Genomic DNA, 27,992 nt, shown 5'->3' with positions numbered 1-27,992 from the left:
TACCCATACGCCTTGTTGGCCACTCTTGCTGTTGCATTTAAACTTGCTGGCCTTAACATCGTTTCGTGGCTGCTTAAAAATTAAAACACCTTTTTTAAAAAATATATAGTATATAGAGTTGCCGACCTTTAGCCCCATTCAGTTCTTCCACACTCCCGTACGAGTATGTGTGAGAATGCATTAAAGTTTTATTTGCTGACCTGCACTTCATTTTGTTTGGGCAACTAGAACACGCATGGGAATCCAAAAGGTGTGTGGGAATAACAAAAAGAAACCCATAAAATTAAATGAGTTTTCTTAAATTAATGCCATTTTATATAAGAAAACGATAACGTGCTGTGTTTGCAGTTCTAGAGCCATTTATTCGAGGCTGCTGTTGGCAATGAGAATATTAAATTGTTAAAGCTATCTTATAAATTCAACACTAGGTGAAAAGATATATTTAATTATTTGCATTATTTTCTTTTTCGACGAAATTTGTATTTAAATTATGGAATAAAAATTAGTATTAGAGTTATTAATTGGCTAGTATTAAGGAAAAGTTTAACTCAATAGCAATTATACCCAAAAAAACAGAATGGAAAGATTCATAAAATGGGAGAATTAACGATAAAAAGGCGACCAAACAAAAACTATGAACCTGAAAGTATGCAATACAATTTTGATTCGCAATCGAAAAAAACATAGAAGAAGTGCCATCCAAAGGATCTCCCCACAAGATCCCTTGTATAAAATTATAGTATATATCATAAAATATAATTTCATTTTTCATGTAAAACATTGTAAATATTGTATATATGTACATAGATGTAACTGCGTCCTATAGATGCTTACTATAGACAACTTTTGTATTCCCTAAATTTCAACTAGCTTAAGCTGCCATATTGGTAGTAGAAAACTAGTTTAATAAATTATATATACATTTTTTACAAAAAAAAAAAAAAAAAAAAAAGAAAACAACATGCTCATGGAATTTTCCATAAATGTACTTCATTTTCGTAAATGTACATTCATATTTTACATTAATTGCAACAAAAAACAAGTACAGACACTCGTTATTGGCGATGTATCGGAATAAAATGAAAATGTTGCACGAAACCGAAAGAAATGTTCAAATAAAAAAAGCAATTCATGTAAATCTATAATACGTCGAACGTTCGTGTTTTTTACTGTCGAATATCAATTTTTTGCCATCATGTTTAGTTGTCAATGTTTTTTTTATACAAATAGTTTTTACAGCAATTTTGTTCAATCAATTTTCTTTCATTCAAAAGCCAACAATAATAATGCAAATCAAGGGCAATCTCTCATTTAAAATAAACAACTTTTATAATGAAAAATGTTACTAATTTGTGTAAAAATTAAATTGCTGTCTGATCATTAAAACCTATAAAGCCATATACCAGAAAGGGTATACTGAAATATAACTAAATGCCTTATGTATATAACAGATAGAAGAAGGGTACATATAGTAAGCAAATTTTGAACCATAGTACCTACGGACGCCAAACTTGGTGTATAGACTTTCCTTATCCCTGCACAGAGCAAGCTTATTTCAATCCAAATATAGCCTCATTACATTGTACTTATTTTGTAGAAACTATCGATGAAAAACTCACTCAGTTTGATAACTTTGTGGTTCATGAATATATCCTCACTAGACTCTAAAGCTTAATCGAAATTGAATTCAGGACATTATTTCGCTTAATTTCACGAATCCAGAGCATACTCGCTGTAAAGAGTTCAGCTGTAAGCTAGTATGAATTTGCTTTTGGAGAGGCAAAAAAAATTGTTTCGAGACTGCGAATCAACTTATTGCTGACTGTATATTGACATTAACTTTCTGTTAAGATATCTATGAAGTTTATTGAAAAATACCTTTCTTCCTTTAAATTAACCATTTTCCATGCAAATATGTCTAAATATCTTGCTTCTTTTCCATTGTTTGCACAATTAGAATTATATTAATCTAAAACTTCTTTGAAGCTCAAATTTAAGGGAAGTTTTTCTAAGTTGTTTAATTTTTGTTTTATTTAGTGCTCTTTATTACTTAGGAGCCGCTCCCTTTTATCGTAATTGCTTTTTTCATAAATATAAGTAGGAAAACGGCCATCAGCAAACTGTTCTTTAACGTTCCAACCTGAATTTATACATACAGAAAATATGAAAAACTTTTAAGTATCCTAGGGCTTAAACATAATTGTTTTTACTAATCATGAGCTGTGTCATTAAAAGCTTGTCATACTTAATAAAAAAAAAAAACCCCATTGAATTCCATAATGAACTAAAAAAATGCACTTGTCAATATGGCTATCAAATGAAATTACATTTAATTTGTAAAACAACAAATGCTATTGATGTGTAAAATAAATTAACAGCCTTTTTTCATGCGTATGTTAATTATTAAAAACTGATTAATCCAATTACAATTGAGGGCAGAAAAACTGCATTTATTTTCATTTTGATTTTAAAGTCTTTGAAAAATGTTGCATGACTGGCAGAAACAAATCGAAGGTTATTTAAAACTTTGACAGAGCAATTTGAACGCTTCTCACACCACAAGAGTAGCTTCCATTTGTGGAAAAACCACTCTATCCACTCCAGAAACTGTACACACTTAGTCCAGTTAGCATTTGTTTGAAAGTGTCTCAAATATGTAACCCAAGCCCAAGAAGTTTTGAAGAATCCCTACCCTTGTCGGCACTTGAGAACTTACACGAACTTAACTTTAATCTAATTACCAGAAATTTATCACAGTTTCACGAATAACCCTTACCTAGTGAATATTTTTTGTAATCCCTCAACTTTGACTGACCTTTTTTTTTAAATTTCTTCTCCTTTTTTTTTGTAGCCAAACGCCCGCCTGTCGAGGAAACTGCATCATTCTTGCAAAGCTTAATCGCTTCGCATGGCCCCAACTATTTGGAGAAACTTTTTGGCAGCAAGGCACGTGACGCCCTCTCGCCTTTGGGTGGGGTCGAAAAGGTCGCCATCGCTTTGAGTGAATCGCAAACGATTGAGGACTTTGGCGCTGCATTGCACCTAATGAGGTAAGTGAGGACAGACTTTACTATTGACTTTAAATCGAAATGGGTTCTCATCATCAGAGCAATGTTCTGTATACAGCTACCAAGAAAATTAAATGCTATACTTAGCTCTACAAAAGGAGAATAAGCTTTTCTGGAACGAAATAAATTTCGATCAAATGGTTTGTCCAAGTATTTTAAACAAATTAACGATTCCAAAAAGACACAGAAATTACATTTGTTAGCGCGGGACATCTTAACTAATAGATCTTTTAAATATGTATTTTTAAATAGCGTCAGCTTTATTGTGCTGTTCATATTTATAGTATTTGTAAAAGCAAATAGCCCGAGCTATATGAACAACAACGACAGTGTGGTTTATGGTCGGACTGCTTCACTGCCTTATTAAGTCTGTAAATGGGTTGATAGAGGCTTCAAAGAGTTACACCAGAAGAAAAAATTTAAATTTAAAAATTTATAAAAAACTTAACTTAAAACGGCCAGAACTAATCAAAGATCGAGCAGATTGAAAGTGTGATAGGGCATAAGGGCATTATGTAAAGCAATCTGCAGCATTTACCTAGAGTTATAAAATGTTGTAGAAGCCTGCCAGAACCAAATCGAACCCAATTACACAATTCCAACTACACTTCAAACGCAAAACAGTCAATACTTAGCTAAAGAATTAAATTTGTGCATATCCTTCTGAAGGTCGAATTCTTTATATTATACATGTGTATTAGTATTTGTTGCTTTTAGAAAAGTGTAACAGCTCAAGGATATATTCATACGACGAATTAAATGTTATTCTTGTTGCTAAATAAATTTAACAATTTAATGTGTTTTCAAAATAGAGTTTCCAATTCAAAGCAGCCTTCAGAAAAGTGTGATTTTTTTTTAAGTTTGCTTAACATGTTGTGCCTTGCTTAATATTAACTGTTAAAAAAATTATTTTCTATTATTCTAAAATATCATATTCAGTTGTATGCATTAGTGGGGATTTATTGTTATTTGCAGCATTAAAGAATTAAGATTTTGTATCCTTGCATAATTCATATCCTTGACTGCAACTTCTTGGCCCTTTTTAATGAAGCTGCCGCCCGAACAGCACCTGAAATCTAAAAAATACCCGAGGGTACACTTTGAGGGCCCGAGATGCTTTAATGAAGCATTTGCGACTGCCGACTGGCCTGGTCGTGTGTTGAAATCCTTTTGTTTGACGAGATAAGTTTTATATTCGGCGCCTTGGGTGGAAATAAAAACATGTAAAGCAAGATTCAAAAATGTATTATAAATAATAAAAGCTCTTAAATAAATTTGGCAATGCTGGCAGCTATTTTTTGGCTTACCATGTTACTCGCTTTATTGTCTGGCTATGTACGTACGGGTCACAGGATATTTAAGGACATGTACAAGCACATGTGTGTACATGCTTTGTCATCCTATGGGGCCCCTGGCTATTGTTACCCACTTACTCGGACCAGTTTTTAAATCCAACCTACTCGGAATTCTGCTTGTTCCTTGCTCTGTGTCGTAAGCCAATGTCCTTGACTATGCTCTTGAATGCTCTGACCACATGTGCCCGCAACATGTACACTATACACTTACATATGTGTGTGTGTGTGTGTTTGTGTGTGTGTGTGCTATGAACATATGTACACACATCCACTCACATGTATCTAAGCGCTTCGGGGATGGTAACCAAAAGTTAAAAATATGTATATACATTCATAAAACTTTGAATTATGCTTACACTTTGTGTGCTCGAAAAGTGTCTTCTTTCTGTAGCCGGAGGATTTGTCTCCCTAGGTTTATTGCGCGAGTGTGTTTATTTTAGAAATTTTGCACCCTAGTTGTAGATTGTTGTTAGGGCTTTTCGTTGACCAAATGCATGGCAACAAGGCTTTTACATATTTATAATAAAAACTATTCTTAATTAAGAGCAACAATGGTCGGATTTATTTGTTTTTATTTGCCTGGAATGTCAACGTTTTTGTTTGCATAAAGTTTTTGTAACAATTGGAATGTCTTTGAACTGAATTTTGTAAGTCAATTTTGCAAGCTGGTATTTGATATTGTTAAAAATAAATCATTAGACTCTTTCTTTTCTTTCTAAATTTATTTTAAACAATTCCAAGTAAAAATTTAATTTTGTATAAATTTAAAGAAGAAAACCAAGGTAAATTATTATTAATTTGATAAAAGAATTGATTATATAATAATAAAAGATAAAATAAAATTGTTATTTTATTATAAAATATTTGACTGACATTTTTTTCCGTGAAAATTTGTAGCTCAAAAATAAATAAATTCTGAATTAATTCTAAATTTGACGTTCTTTAAAATCAACATTTAATTTTTGTTACGATATTAAATATATATTGGATAGGGGTATATTTTAAAAATGTGATGAAACATTTTTCTAATCATCAAAAATAATGGAAAGATTAACATTATAAATAATGTCATAATTCGTGATTAAACTTTTCGAGTATAGAATAAAAATAGATAGATAGAATTTTTTTTTTTTACATGATCCTCTAAAGTATAAAACGTATTTAAGCTATTTCTTGTAGGGAGCTCTTTAATTTAATTATAAAATTCGTACGAAAACAACATTCGAGCAAAACCAACAAATGCAGACAAAAGGAAAAGAAAGAAAGAAAGAAAAGAAAACATTCATTTCATTAATACAACAAGAAATGGCCACAACTGCAAGCAATAAAAATAATAGCAATGACAGTGACAAGTCAGACAATCTCGCCACATACGAATACACTCGTATACTTCGTATATATAGTATGGGTAGGTGTGTATATGTACATATATATGTAGATGCGTGCATAATGAAAATAACAAGGTAACAGACCAGACACGTAAAGTTCACGCACATGTTGATAAATTAGCAAAAACGTTCGTACACTTCACGTCCTCGATGCGGCAAAGGACTAGGAGAGCTCTAACCGCTTGACTTGGTCCTCCAAACACATTTTACAAAATTTCATCAACACAATTAATCGCATAAGTTGCCGCAATGCCATTTGCTAGAGTGTTGTGTAAATGTGTATGTATGTGTGAGTGTGTGTGTATGTGTGTTTTGTGACGAAGTTGTCTGTAGCGTGACGAAGAAGGAGGGACGAATCTGACGGCAAAGTCAGTTCGCGTTGTAGCGCAAGCCCGCAAATTTTATTAATGTGTATTTTGCACAGTTTTTCCCTTTTATTTCGGTCCTGTTTTTGGGTAATTTTGTTGAGGATGAGGATAATGAAGTTGCAGAGCTAAACCAACAACAACAATAACAACAACAGCCACCATAATATGTGGCAACATGTATGGGAATGAGGACAAAAACAAGAACTGTGGCGACAACACAAAACCGACAAACGACACCTGCAGGGATTAATTAAGCGAGACACATCCATACATACATACACATACGAGTACAGACAGACAGGCATTGTACTTAGTAGGAGTACGGGGTACGGGTAGAAAAGTTTGGTTCTTGTTCTTGTTGTTATTGTTATTGTGGTAGTTGCTGTTATCTGTGGTTGTGTGCACTCCCTCGTGTGTGTATGTTGCTTTTTAGAGGTTGCTATTAGAGGTAGTTGTGAACAGTGGTTCGGCAACTATGTAACAACAACTTGTAATTAAACGAAAACCTTGATGACGTCAGTAAATGCATACTCTTTCCCTCAACTCTATACTACGATATACGTTTTGTAATTTATTTCGAACAGCGATGTTTTTTATTCTGATGTGCGATGTTTTTCATTACCTTTTCACTGAAAAAAAAACGTCGCGGGAAAAGCTAATAAAAAACCTAATTTAATAATAAAAAAAAATTAATAAATATAGAAGGATATTATTGCATGTAGATTATGAAAAAGCAACTCCATTGGAGATGAGAGAAAACCTGAAGAAGGATAAGAATAAGATGAGTATAATAAGAAACATTAGGCTTTTTAATTATTTTAATTTATTTAATATGAAATACACTATGTATTAGCATTAATATAGAGTTTTTGAAAATTTTCCATTAGTAGAAGTTGGATTCATCGATTTTATTCCCCCAAAAATATAGACACATCGATGTGGGTAAACATTTTCAATTTAAATAAGATGTATTTTTATTTTGCAATGTTTCGATATTAGCTGATCGTTATAGATTGTTATACATAAGTACACTAAACTCAAGCTGCAATAAAATGATTCAGAACCAATTTATCAGATGTCTGAGATAAAAATCGATTTATTCTTGTAGAAGTGATTAGTCGTATAAATTCAAATACAAACTTGCAATAGGACATAATTACTTGAATTAGCTTATCGAAAATGAGAATAAAACTTTACTTTTTATCGATTTTATTTTTAGGAAATAAATATCGAAAATATCGATTTCTGTGCACCTTTGCTCTAAACATAAGTTTTGTGAACATGCCTGGAACAATTAAAAAATGGTCAAGCTGATTGCAAGTTTTTAGAAAATAAAAAAAAAATACATCTTATATAGAGCTTTATCCTTGAGAACCACTTGCAAATTAGTATAGATATATCATTAGTATAGTCATGTCGTGGCATCGACTTTATTTTTGGTGATTATCCATTCCAATTTATAAAAGTGCTGACATTTTTAAACATAAAAACCTTTAAACAAGACCCTCATTTTAAAATAGCTCAGCTTTTCAATTAGTTTGTCTAATATAACGAATTCTTATTCTACCTTTTTACAGATCGGATTTAGAACACTTGCGCTCCGTTTTTATGGCCGTTGAAAATGGTGATCTTGGCATGTTGAAATCGCTTGGCATCAAGGACTCGGAGCTCGGTGATGTGAAATTCTTCTTGGAGAAATTGGTGAACACCGGTTTCCTCGACTGAGTAGCGCCAGATCCGGCTTCTGGATTTTATTATGCACACTCACAGCCCATCAATCCTAATTTCTATTCGTATTTGGGTACACCCTATGATAACTACAATTATTAGAAGGTGTTCCCCCAAATACGAATTCCATTACTCATCAAACACACACACACACACACACACACACACACACATACATAAGCAGACCTTCATAAACATGCACACGATATTTTCTCAAACTCTTCGCAATTTTGTTGAGTTAATCAATTTTGGAAACTTTCAGTTTTTGCTTACTAAGCCTACCCAACAACATTTTTCTCATTTATTTGCTCTTTTTCGAAACCTCACCAAACACTTTTTATACAAAAATAACAAAAAACGCAAAATCAAAACAGAAAAAAAAATTGCAAAACCTATAGAAAAAATGAAAAAAAAAAAATTATTTATGCTACTTTTGACTACTTATCAGAAAAGTTTTGAAGAAAAATAAGCCAATCGAATGCTCTTTACAAAATTATATAAAGAAAAGCTTTCTCCCAATTTTCTGCGCTTTTTCATCTGCGTTTTTTCTATACTCTGCTATATATCATTATTGATTTTGTTGGAAATAAAGTAACTTTTGTCAAACTTCGAGAAAATTAATGCGCGAATATTTCAAATAAACATTACAAGAAAAACTTCATGCAAACTTAAAATGTGGAAGCAGGATCGTTCGGCAAAATGGAAAACAAAAACTTAAAGCAAAACTAAAATGGTAACGAACAAAATATATATGTATATTGTATAATGTTTATATATCAGACTTATTTCTTATAAACAGATAAGTAAGTAATTTTCTCAATCTATGTACTTATGTATATCCGAGTGTTTCACAATGCTTACAAGAACCTCTAGACAAGCAGATATCCTATTGTATGTTTCAACCGAGGCTATCAGTAATGAACCTTCCAAAACCACTAGAGAAGTATCTTTTGGAGCAACTATCTATTTAAATGATAACTTTTACTATCAGTGTCCAAACAGAAACAGAAGCACTAGAAACATACCCGTACTAGTCTTATTCTTAAGCATAGTAGTGTAACTAGAAAGCCCTGCAGCTATTGTTGTTCGATTGTCAAACAGGCATCGGTGTTTCAACGTGCAACCAACCTATAAATGTTGATATATACATACATATCTATTTATATATACATATTTACAGCACTTATTTATTGTCTAAATATTAGGAAGTTAATTATTCAATGACAAAAGCGCCCCAAAAAACAAGAACATTTTTGGAACCCCCTAGAATTTCGCCGGGCTACTAATCATCTAACGCCCCCAAATAATGAAGAGACACAGACACCCATTAAGAACAATTGGGTTGCATAATTCACGGATTCAAACCAACTAATGTGTCTACAAATATGCATAAATATTATTATGTTCAATCAAAAACAAGCTATAAAATGACAAAAAAAATTTAAAAATGTTTTTAAAAAATATATAAAAAAAATTATACCGCTTTACTAACGTTCTTAAATCGATAGCCTAAGCTGCTTTTTCCGACCACTCTCATTAGTTTTATTTAAATACTTTCTATTTAGTAAAAAAAATATAGAAAATTTGGTAACCAAAACGAGAGTTCATTGTAAAGTTTGAGCAGCCAATTTTGTGGCAGGAAACTGACCCAACGAACCGAACAAATCGAGTGACAAAATTGGCTACTCTAACAAAAATATTTAACCCAGACAAAAAATTATATAGAAAGTCTAGGGAAGTCGTTGCACTATTTTAAAAATTAAGAATCAAATATACATATATATAGTATACAATATATATTCAAATGCCCAAAAACAAGCTGTTGAAACAAAGAATAAAAGAGCATGGAATTGCGACTAAGTGACTAAAAAGAAGAGCACAAATGAAAGTTGAAGAATGCAGAAAACAGAGCAGAAAGTAAACGAACCCAACGTTCTCGAGCAGTACAACCTAACAGAAATAATAGAGAAATGCAGCAAAATGAATGCAACAAAAAGTTAAAAAACAAACACTGATTAGAAACAAAAAAATTAAAATAATGGAGTTATAAGTACCTTGAATTAGCTGTTAGTAACATAAATGAAACTATGGAGAAGAACGCAAAGATTTTAACAAGTAAACTATACTTATTTATTTGAACAAACCTTAACTACTAGTTGTCTACTTAAAAGTTGAAACAAACACAAACAACATACATATACTATATGTTTTATCCAAAATGCGAAAACTAAACAAATTAAGAGTAAACTTATTGATAATGAATAAAAGATGAAAACGATCCATTGAACTATATATATATATATAAATATATGTATACATATATATAGAAGCTACTAATGTAAGCCTACAAATATTAACTTATAACTTAAAAAGTAAATATACTATATATCCACATACAACAAATATCTATATGTGTGTATATGCCCCGTGTAAATAGAGAGACAAACTACAGATTCGATGAGGATGCAAATGTTCGTTGAACGCAAAAACACAAAAGATAAAAAAAAAAACATGAAAACTACAAAGTGATAATTTGAGTTTTTCAAAGAAAATTATTACCTACTTATATTATACACGAGTATTTTTAAATGTATACATTGTTAAACAAAAACAAATTTTTTACACCTCATTTATTTGAAGCCCAAAAACAAACTCTCTAAACATTATCCTTACGATTTGTGCAACATATTTGTGCGTTTATTTGTGCATATTTTTTAAAATTTTTCAATTCAATATACAAGCAAAATATAAACACTATATATGCGTACTATATATTAACGATATTGAGAGTAAATGTTAAGCAAACAAACTATATCGCATACATATCGGCGGACTTGCCAGACAATGTTTTAGAAAGTTAAGCAGGCCGCTAAAAAGGATGGAAATCAAGTTAATAAACTATTGCAAAAAAATATGCAACATATCGATTGAACAAATGAAAACATATCAGATATGATATCGGTGAAAAGTATAGATGAAAAAAAACGTTGATCTAAAAAGTATTGATTTAAAAATTTCTGTTTTTTTCAAATTTTGTAACTTGTTTCAGTGTTTTAAGCCCAAAACTGACCCAATAAACCATTAAAATGCTGAAACAATTTCACAAAACTATTATCAACAAGAAATTAAACAATTTTTATTTAACTTTCAAAATCAGCCAATAATTCGAAATACCTTTTGTTACTTGAAAATGGAAATGGAAACTTAAGCTTAACTTTATTTAAATTGAAACAAACTTTTGGCATTTTTTAACGCCCTTTTATGCTGAATATAATTATAGTAATTCGAAGTAAATCCAACAATAGTTTTTCGACAAACACACACACAGCAACAACTACAACAAATATATTACATATCAATAAACATATCAAACAATTTTAGCAAAACTTCTACAGCAAACAAGAGCAAATGCTCTTCAAAAAAGAAAAAAAAAAGTAATTAAATTAAAGACAACCGCAATTAATTAACAACAATTTCAAGTAACTCAATTAATGTTTGCAGCAAATGCGAGAATGAAAAAAAAACGAAGGACAAAAATACATACACACGATAACTATAAAATACAACAACATCTCTATGTGTATATGATTAAAGATTAAAAGTGCAACAACTTAAATAAAAATTTTTAACATTCCAATGAAGGTATTTCTTTGGTGTGCCGTTTTAAAAAAAAGACTAAGCCTGTTTTTATTTATTTTATGTGTAATTACTTGAAGTGGGGGGAATTACCAAATGGTAGTTGGAAGAAGAAATTGCGTCTGAAGCGACTTGAAACCGATCCCAAACATATCAGGAGTGTACAACCATCTGCGGTACGAATCTAGTGGTATAGAGTTTTTTGACAATTTTGAACTAACTTTTAATGAATCCAAGAACATACTAAAACTAGCAATCTTATTGAAAACGTCTGCATTGAAAAAACTAAATCGCCGTTCGAATACTTGTTCATTGTTTGTCTGTATGAACGCCTTGATCTAGAAAACTATGATGGTTACAGACACCAAAATTTGTGTGTGCATTTATTTAGCTTTTGGGCATATAAGAATAGCTCTTGATTTTGAAAGGCCCTTAATGGAGAAGTATATGAAGAAAAGTTTATCTGCTACTCAATTTGCCATTTTAATGCAAGTATAAAATGGGTTATAACACTTAACCACAATTACAATTACAATTTAATTGGGCATCGACGAACTTTAAACTTTAAATGCATTCTAATTGTCGCGTTGAATAAATAAGTTTCAGTATAGCAAGTAGTTTGAAACAGTAATTGCGATTTGTTGATTTATTTCACATCAAATGCATTTCAGTTAAGTAGGTTGTAGTTGTTGTTGTTGCTGCTGGAAAGAATAGCGCTATCAGTGAGCTGTTTGCCACTTTTCCTTGTTTCCCCACATACCAAACAAGCCAAAATTTGTGCCCACTTGATAAGATATGGCTTTTTGGCCCGCACAGCTCGGCATTACTTTCGCCACAACAGACATGGGAGAGCAGAACTTTGACTCGACTCAAGAGTATAGTTGAGAGAGGGCGAGAGACCCACTTACTTTGTTTTATTATTTATTTACCAACTGACAGACTATCTGACTGACTGATTGACTGACTGATTGACTGACTGACGATCGACTGGCCTCCCAAAATGCGCTCCTGAGAGATCTCAGCATTACAATCTATGTGCAAATACAACAGGCAGACTGTCTTGGATTTCTTTATACTCATTCTAATCAGTTGTTGAGCGAGACATTTGCTTATTTTTTATGGCAGCCACCGTTTATTGTTAAAGCGTCTGTTGATTAGAGAAGGCAAACAGTTGGCTCAGTTTAAACATTGGTTGCCCTCACTTAGTTGTGTTTTAAATTCAAACGCGTGCGGTTCGCCAAGTTCTTGACGCGAAAGCCGCCCTCAAATGCCATTCAAGAAGCAAACAACATAAGCTTCCCAAGTGAAGAGTGCTTGAAACCAACTGCCATATAATAATTCTTCGTTCGACTTTCTTTAATGCAACCGACTGTTGCTGTACTTGGTATTGTGTTTTAAGCTATAATTAGCAGCCGCCTAAAAGTATATAACAGTGTTAAGAGCTTCAGATATAAGTATAATGCACGATCCCGATGATTATGACTCAGTTTGCGGCGACATGGAGCTGGAGCTCGAGCGGATCGTCGGGGCTATTACCCCACCATCGGGTGCCTGGCCACCGCTCATGGGCTACGATGAGTTTATGGTCAGAACTATGGGTAAGTCGGCCCATGCCTATTTTTAGGTATACCATTACTTACTATATACTATATATAGACATTGCCTGTTACGCTTATCGCTTATGCATGATTTTATTCTTGTACGTACATTGTTTGGTTTGGGTTCACATTTCTGATATCAGCGTTCTGATAAACACTTTTTGGCAGACCCACAAATTATGCATAATTAGTGCAAAAATGGGTGTGCAATATAATTTGGAAGTGGGGTTCGGCAGGCAACAGAATTAAGAATAGCTATTACAGTTGGATGAACCTTAATTCGACTGTTTTTTTTTTTTTGTCTATCTCATCATTATTGTGTGGGAGTATCTCAGTAAATGTGGAAGCAATTATCTCCAGAACTTAGAGCAAACAAGTATTATTGAAACGCTATATCATTTATGTATTTTTATAGTATTAAAAATTACGAAATCTTCCTAAAAAAAGGAGCCGTTTTCTACTTTCAAGGCAAATACGAACGTAAAATACTTAATTTTTCGAAGAAAATATCGTATTATAAATTTATGAATTGATTGAGGAACTAACTATCCTTAGTGAGGAAGAGAGAAGCTTAAAAAACATAATTTTTTTTGTTTTTGTTTTGTTTTTCACAAAAATTTGTTTTTCTTCTGTTTAGTTAGAGACCATTCAATATTTGGGCAAGAAATTATTTAACAAGTTTTTGTATACAAGTCCAATATTTCAAAAATCCTATTAGTAAATCCCATACTAATGAAAGTCCAGTAAGAACATTAAATTATTTATTTATTATTTATTTAAATAAAACCCCATATACATTTAAATCCAATCTTAAGACTTAAGCATGCACTAATTACCAGGCAACTTCATTTGGTAATTTATCGCAATTAAAATTACCATTTAATTATATTTTTTTGTCGTACTCTTTCCAATTGTTTACATTCTCAATAACAATCCAATTTGAATTCGTTCCATTACGCGCCAAAGCATTGGTTTTTTTTTCCAATGGAACGCGTGATATTGAAACCTTTGAGCCGTTCTCCGACGACTCCAAGAGATCAGTCAGTCACGAGAGCGCCGTCGCGCGAGCAACTTCGAACGTAGTAGAACGCGGAGAGTTTAACGTTTTTTATTTGCTGCAAAATAAAATTTAAAAAACCAAACAGAAGCAGCGCAAAAAGGTAGCTTTAAAAAATGTTTTAACTGCGTTGAATTGTTTTGGCGCGTTCGTGTACAAAAGTGCCTAAAATAAATTTCAATATAAAGCAAAATGTGCCCACAAGCCAGCCACAAAGCCAAACGCAGTGCAAAATTCAATTAAAAGCGTCGACGTCGACGTCCACCTTAGTGGCAGCGGCAGCACAAGTTCAAGTGTATAGTGACGCGAATGGCTGTGAGAAAAAGCTAAGAAGCTTTGTACCAATAAAAGTTAACAACAATTGCCATTGTTTTTAGTTACATACTTCCTATTTTTTTGTGTATAGTAATTAAAGGAAAGACTCTGCGCACCCAACACAATTCTTTTTCCACACATTCTGCTTTCTGCCTTTAACTCTTTTTCTTGCTGAACATACACTCACACACACACAAGCAAACACATAAACACACGCGCACTGAAGGCAAAGCCAAGCGCGCAGTTGTTGGTGTCAGTGCTGCCAGTTATTATGAGTCAGAGAAGGCTAGATCAGCAATTGAATCAAGCTAGAACTAGCTTTATAAATTATAATTCTAATAAAACATTGCCTATTTAATAGGTTTCAATTATTTTTGAAGTTGTTCGTATTTATTGCGAAATATTATTTATTATTATGTTATGGAATATCGAACCAAGACTCTTTTTAATATACATCATATGAATTATTTCTGCATAATCATGATCACTATTATAATCTGGCTGAACTTAATGGATTTGGGCCTCTACCCTGCTTCGGTTTCTGGGTTACAAAGCATATTTCAAAATTTGCATACACAAAAAAAGTACTTAACAAATATCATAGATAAGTGAGGCAGTTACTAAGTTCAAATTAATAGACCCATTCATGTATGAAACTATATCTAGAATCATTAGTACTACTTGTATATATGATGAAGCAGAGGATTTTTTATTTAACTTGATTCTTTAGCTCCAAAAAACGATAGAAATCCCGACTGCTTCACCCTTACAATTTTTGCCGCAACCGCCACAGTTGGCGGGAAAAAGAAGGCTTATTGACAACACTGGTTGGTGCTGCTGGCTTATTCTTTGACTCACAAATTAACCACGACGACGACGTCAGCGCCGACGTCAGCGCAACTAAACTGTTGCTTGTTCCATTGTTAGCGGCATTTCTGGTTTTCGCTTTCCATGCGCGTGTACCTCCTATAGCATTGGAACAAACGAGATGGTGATAGCACATTGGTTGATGACTCTCCCTCCGATCGCTATGCGTGTTTCACTTGCGAACGTTCCGCTCTCTTCAACCGGTGTTTGTTTTGTAATTTCGTTATTGCTGTTCTTGTTGTTGTTTATTTTAACCACCTGTGCTCTCTGCCTGCGATAAGAACGCCACCGCCAAAAAAGGAATGTAAAAGACAAACTATGCGTTGATAAACGTACGTTAATAGTACACACACGCACACATGCATACATACATAGGCACTTCTAGCAGTGCACAATCAAAATAAACAATAAAGAGCATGTTAAATTAAAAGCAACAACAACACCAACAAAAATTCAAACAAACAAGAAAACTCATTAAAACGAAAATGTTGTGATGGTTCCGTTTAACGGTAGTTTTTTTTTGCCGTACCATTTGCTTTTGTGTTTGTTTGTTTATTTTGTCTCTGCGTCATGTTTATTGTGTTTTGTGTTGCGCACGCGCAAACGTATGGTGAGAAAAACAACAAAAACAACAAATCGTCGAGTGAAAAAATGCAAGCCAGAATTCGGCCACAGGTGTCACTTTTTAAAATATTGTTAACACCTTATTTATCCGGAATTATAATTGATGTGTTTGTCTTAATTTTCAATACTTATCCAGAAATGTTACGAAACAGAGTGTGTGAAACATTCGATAGCGCATTTTAAAAATAAAATTCAATAATAAAGCGCATTTTTTCTCTGTGATTCAACGAGTATTTTAATTTGGAAACAATTGTCAATTTTTTTTTTACTTACGAAACGACTTTTTGGATTATCGACTACGCTTGATTAAGCCAACGAAAATGGAACCAACGATTTTAATTGGTGAGTTCCACGGTTCTTAAGATTATTATTATTACTACTTTTATAATTCGAACCAGAATCTAGATTCCTTTTCTTGGGAATTTAGAGCATTATCTGGAACACTTATGTATGTATACTTTCATCTGTATACGTTTAGTAAGTAAATAAGTACAAGCCCTCAGCTAAGCTGATGATCATTAGTCATAGAAGTATTCAGATGAGATCATCGGCTCTATAGTTAAAGTGTTGTTTAATGAGGCCATAAAGCTGGCTAGGTACGCTTCTGAACGGCCAACGCTACAATTTGCAATTCTTAGAACATTTTTCAAAATATTGAATTTGATATACATAAGTTGTAAAAACTATGCTTAAAGTTATATTTATAAGCAGTTTTTATTTGCAGTTTAAGCTAACGAACATTTTTAATTGCATGCATATATAATTTAAGTTAATGGCCTTGGCCTTAACTGTCTGTCAATCACCAACATTTACCTTGAAAGCTTAATTAATAAGATTAACCGTTTTCTTTTAGTCAGTAGTTAAGGGCTGTATAAACAAACGTATATGTATACACGTATTAATATGTATATATTAATATTTTATTCAATTTATCCAGCTCGGGCGATATGATGAGCTCTATAAAAAGCTTAATCTGAACTGTAGTGTAGAATATGTAAGCATAATCTGAAAAGTAATCCGAAATGGCATCATCTGGAAATATTAATAAGAGCACGTAAATCTGCTCAAGTTTCGTTTTAAATAAAAGTTCTTTATATATATTTGTAATGCCCCCAACAACAATTAATGTAATTAATAAATAACTTATAAATGGAATTGTACAAAATAATGTTGCGAAAGTTACATAATTTATTTACTTATAAACATATTTGAAAAATTTGATTATCAATAATTTATAAAATTATTAAAACAAGTGAGGCTTAAAGATAAAGGAAAACTTATTTATAAAGAATAGACATTACTTTATTGCAGTTAAAATGTTGTACACAATTATTTAAAAAATATATATATATATCAGCTGACCATATAAATCATATTCTACCACATTAAAAACCACTTACCATATTTCCCATTTAAAAATGAGAATTATCTGCTGTCATCTGTAGAGTTCTGCTCTAAAGCTTTGCTGCTGTCGTTCCATTTCAATTGAAAAATGCCAGCAAGAAATGAAATTACGAACATGTACAAAAAACAAAAAAGAAAAACAATCTTGAAGCAATGCAAAATATCAAATTGAAGTCCATTAAATGTGCTGCAATAATAAATTGCGACTTGTATCTTGAGTAATTTTTATGGGCGTGAACATTATTCACTCGTTGCACCGAATTGGGGTCCGGTGGCACATTCTCACATTCGTAACTATGTGGTGCTGCTCTAGATTTGGGGTTCGCTGCCACATGTGGCCAGATGCAAATGCGCCTTCCGAGTCAGAAGCCAAGAAGAACAGCTGGTCGGTAGTTCTTGGCCGTTGTCGTTGCCGTGGTCGTCGTGGTAGACAGACCAGAGAAATGTGAATGCACAGTACACAATCATTATAACGATTAAAGAAATTGCTTGTAATTAAAGCAACAATTATTATTTAATCAATTTAAAAAAATATTCTATACTAAATTAGCATGTTGTGATATTTTAACAAATACAAATAGTAATAAATTCCATCAGAATTTTAAAAATAAACTGTAATTATAAGTTCGGTAGCCCTGGCATTTTCAATATCTAAATTATTACATGAAAACAATCGTATTATATTCCATCAGAATTTGTAAAATTCCATTTGTAGATTTGTATATTTAGGTCGATTTCTTCATATTGATCAGCAAAAAGTTGTCGTTTATCTAAAAAAATCGCCATCCATTACTCCAGTGTTATTTTATGACCTCTTGTTCCTCCAAAACTAAAAAACAAAGATGGCTTTGCGAAAAATGTCAGGCGTTGACACTGAAAAATATTTCGTGTCAGCGTTGGTCAATTGAAGTAAAAAAAAAAAAAAAAAAAAAAGCTCGCTAATATGGCTGATCCACGTATTAGGCAGTTGTATATCAAAACTGGTGTTGTTGAGCGCTTGTCCAAGGAGAAGGCGGTGTACGATAAGGAGGTGATCACCGAAAGAGCTCGTCTGGACAGATATAGAGACGATGGTGTCGATGAGTTTGTGCTACGCAAACAGGAGGTTGTCATAAATGGGTGCCTAGCTATGTTGCCAGACGCGAAGAGGAGGCTCAAACGGGAGTGTGAACTGCTACAAAAGTTCATGGAGGACGAGGCTGATCTCTTGGGTTCCGACGCGCACAACAAGGCAGTCCAGGTGCTGAATGAAGCCAAAGTTGTGCTCGAACAGAGCTAGACTTATTTCCAGTTAATGGAAATAACAACACACTTAGTAGAAACAACTAAGCTTTTGAAATACATATGAAATACATCATATAGTCATCCGACCTGTTTGAAAAATGTTTGGATATTCTCTTTTAATACAACGTTCTAATGCACATCTCTCTTTTACTAGTGCGATTCAAATATGGTTTCTTTAAAGCTGTGTTAAAATACTAAAAAAATACAGAGAAAAAGAATTGAAGGTACATAGTATACCATAGTTTATATGGTAGATATATATATGTATGATATATTGCTACAATCAAAATATATCGGTCTTATTCGTGAAAGAACTGCTTTTTATTATTTTTTTCAGACTTCATCTCAAACTTATGGGTATATATAGTATATTCTGTAAATATGCTATTAGATCAGACTAGTTTCGATATCTTTTTTCAATATCAAATATAATAAAAGGATTATTTTCTGAAGAAATACATAGCTGCAAATAAAATAGTTTTAAAATAGCTGTAAAGAATGTTTTCGAAAATATTTAAAAAGTGAGCACGACATTTTTTTATATCAATATACATAATTCAAAAACTGTTTGTAATTTATAAAAATAACATTCACAAGCTTTAACCTTATAAAGACTAAATAAATTATTAACTAAAGATACTAATTTTTTTTACTTTTATAATACTATGCATAATCCTAACCAAAGTCAACCAGTCCGATAACATTACCTAATATAAGAACTTGATAATGCTGGAAAGTAAATTCTTTTATGTTCATTTTGAATGATTTCCTAGAAAGAACATTCTTTCCTCTCCAAATTGATGTGATTTATGAGTTCGGAGCAGAATATCGTCACTAATCTGCTCCTAAGTAAATCAAGTTATCAACATATTCTGAATTCCTATAATGAAAATGTACTGTATATTATCTGTCTGTGGGAGTGTGTGTTTATATGGAAACGGTACTGGAACCCACACACCATTTGCATTGCCAGTGGTTTAGACTCTGCGGCGGACAATGTGCGCGTCGCACAAATTGGTGCGGTTCGATTTAAATCGAGTCTCAATTACTGATGAACACAAACGAACCATACATACATGCATACATATACATATGCGATATATATATATAGTATTTTGCTGGATCTGTGTATGTATATTGTTTGTATCTCATTAGAGTCGCCGCGCGGGTTACGCGGTTTATTGGCGGCGGGCGTAGTATGCAGTAGAATTTATCCATAGCTTTAATGCCTATAAAGTGAAACCGCCAGAGCCCCCACCCTCCGGCCCGCTTAGAAGCGAACGCTGCCCCAACCATCAATGAAACCACGCCCGCTGCTGGTTGTTTGTCTGCCTGTCTGCTTGTCTGCCTGTCTGCTTGTTTGATCATTAAATGCTTAACCAAATGAGCTCGGGAGATGCATATATGCGGCATGTGGCTGCCTGGCTGGCTGACTAGGTTTGGTTTTTGTTACTGTTTTCGTTGTTGTTGTTGTTGTTGTTGTTGTTGTTGTTGGGGTGTGTGTGCAACATGTGGTCGCCGCCCGTGCCTCACACCAACACCAACAACGACAGCGAGAGCTCAAGCAAACGCCTTAACCCGCCACCGCCCCAGGCTACAGTTGTCAGTTGTTCCACAGACGCTCGAAGTTGTGAAAAGAAAAGCCATGCATTTTTTTTTTTTTTGAAAGAAATTCAATACACATGTGTGTGTGTGTGTGTGTGAGAGTGTGTGTTTGTGTGTGTGTGTGTGTGTGTGCATAACGAAATGGGGGCACGAGCGTGTCAAAGTCTTTAATTTTGGCCCAACTAAGCGCTTCAATGACTATAACTCCCCAGATAAGTGATAAGTTTACTTTCAGTGTACGTCTCATTGCGCCTTATACAATTGTAAAAAGAAAATTCAATGTAATTAAGAAAACTGAAAAGATACATACTACAAAACAAATAACAGACATTTACATTTGTATAACCAGTAAAACGGTGTACTAAACGGGTATACTAAAATTCTGTACTAAGTAGAAGATGGCGTGACGGTCTGGCTCCTGTCTCTGCCCAGCCCTGTTTATATAATAGAAGGAGGCGGGTCTGTCCCGCCCCAAAGTAAATAAATTATCCGAATTAATGCTATGCCTTCAAGCCTATTTAGTCTAAAAGAAAACCTTGTGTGAAATAAATAAATAAACCTTATAAGTGTTAACTAACTATTTATTTTGGAATTTTCATCTCAAAAGTGATTTAAATGAGTAATCAATATATTTAAAAATAATTAATTGATACAAGATTTTAAATGAGAACAGCTTTAGAAGTTAATTTAATTAATTAATTTATATACGAGTATGGCTTGATTAACTTATATTTTGCTAAGAACTGATAATAAATTGTTTTGTTATTTAATGAGAGGCCAGTTACAAAATTGAACGTAAATACTATCAGGCCACATGATATTGTCGATCGAGTGCGGTTATTTATGCATACATATAAATAGCATTTAGTATCAGTGAGTGCAGCTACTGGCGAGCTGTTGTTTAACAAATAACAACAACAACAGCAACAACTAAAGTAGGAACTATAAATAAACACTGCAAAATTGTCATCGACAATTCAAGCAAACACATGCAATGCCATGTCAGTTAAGTAAAGTTCTCTCTTTCAACATCTGTACCAGGGTTTTCTCACTGCTGTCAATACCTATTTGAGGTAATTGGAAAGTTGTCGATTCGTTAGCGCCGCTGCCCGCCCGATATGGCAAATTGAAAAGTAAAACAATCTTGTGGCCAAGTTTTATCAACGTGGCATGATGGCAAAAGCTCCTCAAAGTCAAGAGGCAATGAGAGCGAAATGTTTGCAACTCACTTGACCGTAAACGCGAGCTGGTTTTGTCTTTTCAGTGAAGGAGTTGTGCAAACAAATGAAAATACTTACAGCGAATGAAAATGAAAAACCGCATTCAAGCGTTACAAATCACGATGAAGATCATACAAGTAATGATGATCATGACGATGACGATGATGACGACGAATGCAAGTGATCATTCCAATGCACTCACTTGTACTTATATATAAAAATATTGACTGACATACAATATGTACATATAGTACATTGTACAGCTGAGTAAAGCTCGCCCTTTCTCTTTTATTTATTTATTATGTATTTTTTGCATCGATTCTCTAAAAGCACGCAAGCAACATCGATCAATGTGACTGATAAGACAGTTTGAGTTATGAATCGAACTTGTATGTGGTGGTGAGTGCAGCATCAGCCTCTCTAACAGATTGATGGAGTGAACAGCATATTGGCTGACTGCATGACTGCGTGAGTGATGTTAGTGAGGCACGAGACAGTTGTTGAGCTCATGTATAGTATTGCCTGACGGGCGATTAACACTGTGTTGCAGCCACAATGCACCTTTTTGTTTCATTTGATGGCCTAACATCTTAATAATATTATTAAACATTGCATACGATTTCAAATGAGTTTAAAGGTAAAATCCTCTTATTGTTGGCATTGTGCAATAGCCAACAAAGAGTATGACAGCAACTGCTTTTTTGTTGCAAAGCCTAATTACTCCCATGGTATAAATTAAACATATCTACGCACAAGTAAGGAATAATTTACTTTATTCACCTTTTAATGACAATTTTCTCTAAAAACTTGAAAAATTTGCTCAAATTTTAGCAATGACCAAAATAAATGTGTAAGCGTGATAACTAGTTTAGGCTTGTGGCATACGTAGTTGCCCCCTTGCCTCATAATTGAGCTTAAATAGTAAATAGTTTCGTTCATGATCGATTATTAAACATTCCAAATAGATCTCTGATTAATGGTCATAACAGAATAAAGAGCTGAGAAAAAGTGAAAAGACATGCCTGCTGGCTCTGGCAGCATATTTCAACAGTAGTCGGTGGCAAAAGTCCTTAGACACCAGAAAAACCAACTAATGCTGTGGCACAACCAAGACTCGAGCATGAAGAAGTCCCTTGTGGAAGCAGCTGCCATTGCAGCTGAGTCTGTTGCTCTAGAGAAGCAACTGGTTATAAAAGTATCCGAGCAACAATTGTTGGGGCCATCAAGCAGAGTGAAGCAAGTGTTGCCGATTAGCAAAACTAAAGTTATTTACTACAAGAAATCACTTCACACTTTACAAAAACTCAATATGAAATCGCCCCTAAAAACATAACGTCATTTCTTCCTAAAAGCACGCTATACTCTGTTAATTTAAAATTGGTGCAAAAGTTCAATGTTTGAGGATAAAATTATAGCTGTATCGGAAAAAATGGGAAAATTAATTAAACAAGGTTTTAAGAAATACTTTGTCTATAGACATACCTCTATCTAAACAAAGAGCACAATTTAGAGATATGTTTTATTCTTTAAATAGATTTTAATTTTTTTGAACAAATGAAAGTTAGACAGAAAATACTCTACATATATGTCTTATATGTATATCCCCTTATAATTTGATATTATGTATTCTTGTAAGAAAAATAACCTCAAACTATCTTAATTCTCTAATATCTTCCAAAGGAAAGAAACATTATACTATTTCTCTTAGAAAAGATATAAAACATTACCAATGATCTAAATTTTTTTTAAATTTTCAAGGCCTTCCACAGGTTACAAACTGCTGAGTGTCCTAAAAACACTCTACAGTGTCTATTAAACGTGTATATCTCTTGATAATCGGCTGTTGTAACCACAAACCATCTCAAATCCTTCGCATTTTCCACACTTTCATTTCTTGTATATGATACCTAAATGTATTGCTTGGTAAAAAAGCTTGTCCAATGTCCAAACAAAAACATAACACTTAATTGATGAGGAAGAACCCAAACTACACAGTAAACAAAACGCACTCCATTCGCAAGGCCTCATAAAAGTTTCAAGAGCCAAGGCAATGTCAATGATAGTCCCGCTTCAATTATCAGACTGTTGTTCAACTGCTCCTGGCAGCAAACAAACAAATATAGTTAATTGTCATGAATTAAATGTGCGATACACACACTCGCCATACATATAGACAGCCTCGTTATAATTGTGTATATCTGGCCACTTTGAGTTTATTTGTTCAACGCATGCTGCAATAATTTCGCAAGCGAACCATCGCATAAATTAATAACATACTCGTATGAATGGCGCTATTCTCACGCTCTGCCACAGCTGCCACAGCTGCCGCTGCCGCTGCCGCTGGCCCTTAAAAACCATATTTGGCGAACAATTCCGACACCAATTAGTTTCCAAATCAGTTAAATAAATTCGTAGCTGAACTGAAACAAACCAAAACCGAGTTTCTTTTTTAGATTTTTTCGTTTTTAGATTTTAGCGTATATCTGTTTAAAAACGATATATTTTCCCAATATTCAAAATGCCTTCGAAGCCCACCTACAATAAAATTTCTGCTATAAGCACTACCAACATGTCTTTTTCTGCCTATCGAGTATAAGAAGCCGACAACAAAACACATATGCTTATAAACTGCAAGAATAACCTGTTTAAAGTCAATTGCCGTTGTCTGCCGACTCTGCAAACATACACACATACTATATAAGTATATATATACGTAATGGGTAGCCATCATCGCCATCGACATCATCGGCAGCGTCATCATCTTTGGTTGTTGTGCCATACAAGTATTTGCAAATGTTGTTGGCGACGTTGTTATTGCCTGACTCGCAATTAATATATGTTGTACTCGTATGTATGTATGTATGAGTGAATGAATTTAGCGATAAGTAAATTCAATTATCCGCAACATTAATGAATGCGTAAAATTTAAGCGGCATTTTGCCAGCTGACAAAGTCAAACCGGCAGCTAAGTGGTTTTGTAATCAATTTTCGAAAGAAGCAAAAATAAATAAATAAAAAGAAATAGCTGGCAGATACTATGTACTACAGAGTAGGCAGCCATAATTTAATAAGGCGTAAGTGTTGAGTGGGACGTTGGCACAGATATGAGGTAAATTATTCATTTAATATTGCCAGATAAGTGACACAAATTACACAGGTGAAGAAAACTTTAATGTAGACACGTTTTTCTTTAAACAATATTGCTTTTGTTTGCTTCAAAGGTCAGACAACAGCTGTGAAAACTGAACATACTTTTAACCAAAAGCAAAATCGTAGCATGCAAATTTTTCGAGTTGTTTACTTATCCAACTAACCAACCAACCAAGAAGCCAACCATGCATTCGTCCGTCAGGCGCGACAATTCCACTGCATATGCAAATCAAATGCCGCAAAATGTCGGAAGCGGTCACGACAGCGCAACCACTTGGCCCAAACTGACCGACGACAGCGCCTAAAGTGTTGGCCAAACGATGGCGATGGTGGTACGAATAAAAATACATATTTGTAAAACAACAAAATGAATTAAAACTTCCGCTAGCAAGCGGTACTTTTTGTTAACGGTGGGCGCGTGAAATGTATATAAACGGAAAATTGAAAAGCCCTAGGATTTGTATTTTTATTTACCGTTGGAGGATTAACTGGGGTTGTTTTAGCAAATTCATCAGTTGATATTATTCTTCATGATACTTATTATGTAGTAGCCCATTTTCATTATGTTTTATCAATAGGAGCAGTATTTGCTATTATAGCTGCAAAAAAAGGAGAAAAAAAGGAGCTGCAAAAAAAGGAGATATGGTATTGAAAATGAAGACAAATGTTACCTATTATCTGAATATAATCTCTGGTAAAACTCTGATTAAAATAGTTTATTTTTTTAACATTGCAATTATTCATTCATGCTGGCGTACTTCGATTTTTGGGCATCAACAAACTTTAAAAGTGGAAATGAAGGGCATATAACGACCAAGTATTAAAACAAGAAAGGAATGCTAAAGTCGAGCAGGCTCAACTCTTAAATACCCTGTACCACCACACAAAAAAAAAAAATATTTAAAAAAATTTAATTAATTTAAATAATTACTTAAATTAAATATAAAATATATTTCCTAATCAACCTATCATAATAAAACTTGGGATACGGATATATAATCACTAAATGTGGATGTGACTACGAAATTTTAGTTTCAAATTCCAAGAATCTGGATACCAAGTTTGGTTATTCTACCTCTTATACTTTCTGAGATGCTTGCGTTCATACAGACAGATAAATGGATAGAGAGACAGACAGATGGACAGACGGACATGGATATATCGACTCGGCCTGTCAACCTGATCAAGAATATAAACACTTTGTGGGGACTGCCACGCCTCCTTCTGTTTGTTACATGTATACTCGCACAAAACTAATATACCCTTTTACCCTTTACGGGTATAAATACTTGTATATATAACTCTAACTACGTGATGAATATTGAGAATCAAATTGGTGTATTTTTGAAATTGTTCGATTCAATAATTCGCTCATCCCTACAGCGCTAGCCGATGGCTGCGCGGGCGTCCAACAATGCAGCGCTCTCGACCCGAGATTCAACAGCAAGTCTGTGACGCGACGTGGGCAATTGTGGGGGCTTTGACGTCTGCTTGTTATTTTGTGCTGTTAGTTGTTGTTTGTCAGTTGTTGTTGTTGGTAGTGGTGTTGCAGTGGCCTGCTCCGTTCCCCCGCAATTTGCCACGTTGATAAGCCAGAGCTGTGTGCCACTCAGTCTCCATCAAATCGTCAGCTGCATGCGCGCATGCGTCCAACACTCGGAAAGTGGCTCGTTGAACATGCTGGCGGTTGTTGGGAACAGGTTTTTCACTCACATTGTTGGTTATAAAAAACACTCACATAATATTCTAATTTATGCGGGCCAATGTTTCTCAAATGTTTGCCGGAATGATGCATTTAATTTTGTTACTGTTGCAGTTGTTGTTCTTGTCTTAATAGAGGCGCAAAGTTGTTGGCCTATTAACAGGTTATGCATAACCAATGAAATATGCCTAAGATTAGCGCCATAAGATAAGAAAGCATTGAACAAAATTCGACTGAACTCTAATTGAAAATGCAGGAATGTCGGGAATTTCATTGTTTTGAGAAAGAATGCGGTATAGTTTTATAGACGAAGCTAACTAGCTATCCTAAATACTTGTTGGCTTATAAACTATATTATGCTTAAAATAATTATATTGCAGCTGTAATATTAGATTGGGTTTGTGTAATAATAAAATAGTTCCAAAATTTTGCAATGAACGCACGGCAGATTAGATTTCAGAGAGCAACTGATGATCTCGCCTTCGATCAGTTGAAAGTTTGTTTTATCGGTGCACCTGCAAGGATTCTAAGTCATTGCTTAAAGGATTGACGCAGGGAGGGGCAAGTGCTGGACATGTCTAATCGCTTTAATTTATCAGAAAGGCAGCGGCAATATATAGTTGGAGATTATCAAATGTTAGAAATCTAAAATAACAGAAATGTAAGAAACATCTTAATGAAAATAAAACAAAATAAATATAAATTATGAAAACTAGAAATACTAGCTTTGTCCTTGTATATGGTTAGTTAGTTTATATTACTTATTAAGCTTAGAGTTACTACTTACTTAATGTATGGTCCAACATGACAGTAATTTGCACAGAAAGTAAAGCTAACTATTATTAAAACCAATATATACTATAAGAATTGACTCTTCAAAGCCAAATTGTAAAATTGTAACACAAATTTGTGCACAAACTTTTCAAATGCTTTCAAACGAATATAAAGCACATATAAGTCTCTTTTATCATTAATTTTTTTACTTTTCAAACAAAACGAACGCATATTAAGGTACCTTGTTTATTGACTTGTAAATAAAATATGCGCAAGTAATTACCAAAGACGAGAGACAAACTTTTATAAATTCAATTGATGAAGTGCACACTTAAAGTGCATAACATGGAAATATCGAAATATATATGTACACATACTATATATTGGATAGCAGCTCTCAACTACACAAATAATAAATGGGAATAAATAAAGTGGAGTCGCCAATCGAAATGCCGGTCACATTCAGGCGAAATGTTGAGACAGTCACGTATGCGACACAAAGTGCCGGTAATCGAAGTGTAAAGCAATAAGTCTGATCAAAAACAAAATGAGAAACATTTGTTGTTCAAAACATACTGCTTTGTATTTGAGTCTGATGCATGGCAGCGCATTTTAAAACTGAAATCTCCCCTATGCGCCATATAAAGGTAATTAAAACTGGAGGCCTCCCGACAGTCACAAAATGTGATTGTGATTACGACTCAACTCCATGTTTTGGGCTAGATAGAAATGTCATTATAAAGTTAAAGCAACAAAATCACCGGAGCGTTAAGTGTGCTAAACAAAACCGTAAACAGTTCGAGGTGGGGAAGCTCATAAAATGTCGAGAAATTCGGTTGGAATGAGTGA

At 33.7% G+C, this 27,992-nt stretch overlaps 2 protein-coding genes across 14 annotated transcripts in view; both read left to right on the top strand.

Annotated features, from left to right (window-relative positions):
- Window positions 1–9,937, top strand: part of LOC115624338 (IDLSRF-like peptide) — an 81,913-nt gene extending 71,976 nt beyond the window's left edge. Inside the window, exons 4-5 of the mRNA XM_030518990.1 lie at window positions 2,852–3,050; window positions 7,757–9,937. Coding sequence (XP_030374850.1) covers window positions 2,852–3,050; window positions 7,757–7,904 — 347 coding nt within the window. The 3' untranslated portion in view covers window positions 7,905–9,937. The remainder of the gene's footprint in view (window positions 1–2,851; window positions 3,051–7,756) is intronic.
- A 3,065-nt stretch (window positions 9,938–13,002) lies between these two features.
- The window catches only part of LOC115623747 (dystrophin), a 265,277-nt gene continuing 250,287 nt past the window's right edge, over window positions 13,003–27,992 (top strand). For 12 of the 13 annotated variants that reach the window (XM_030518281.1, XM_030518280.1, XM_030518271.1 and 9 more), the window contains exon 1: window positions 13,003–13,141. In XM_030518281.1, the coding sequence (XP_030374141.1) occupies window positions 13,003–13,141 (139 nt within the window). Of the gene's footprint in view, window positions 13,142–16,156; window positions 16,347–27,992 lie in introns of those variants that run through there. The other variant, XM_030518267.1, reaches the window with a different exon arrangement.

The sequence above is a fragment of the Scaptodrosophila lebanonensis genome, unplaced genomic scaffold (assembly GCF_003285725.1).
Source record: "Scaptodrosophila lebanonensis strain 11010-0011.00,11010-0021.00 unplaced genomic scaffold, SlebRS2 tig00000053-arrow-pilon, whole genome shotgun sequence".
Taxonomy (NCBI): Eukaryota; Metazoa; Arthropoda; class Insecta; order Diptera; family Drosophilidae; genus Scaptodrosophila; species Scaptodrosophila lebanonensis.
The sequence above is the reverse complement of the archived record's forward strand: the minus strand, read 5'-3'. Positions and strand labels throughout refer to the sequence as shown.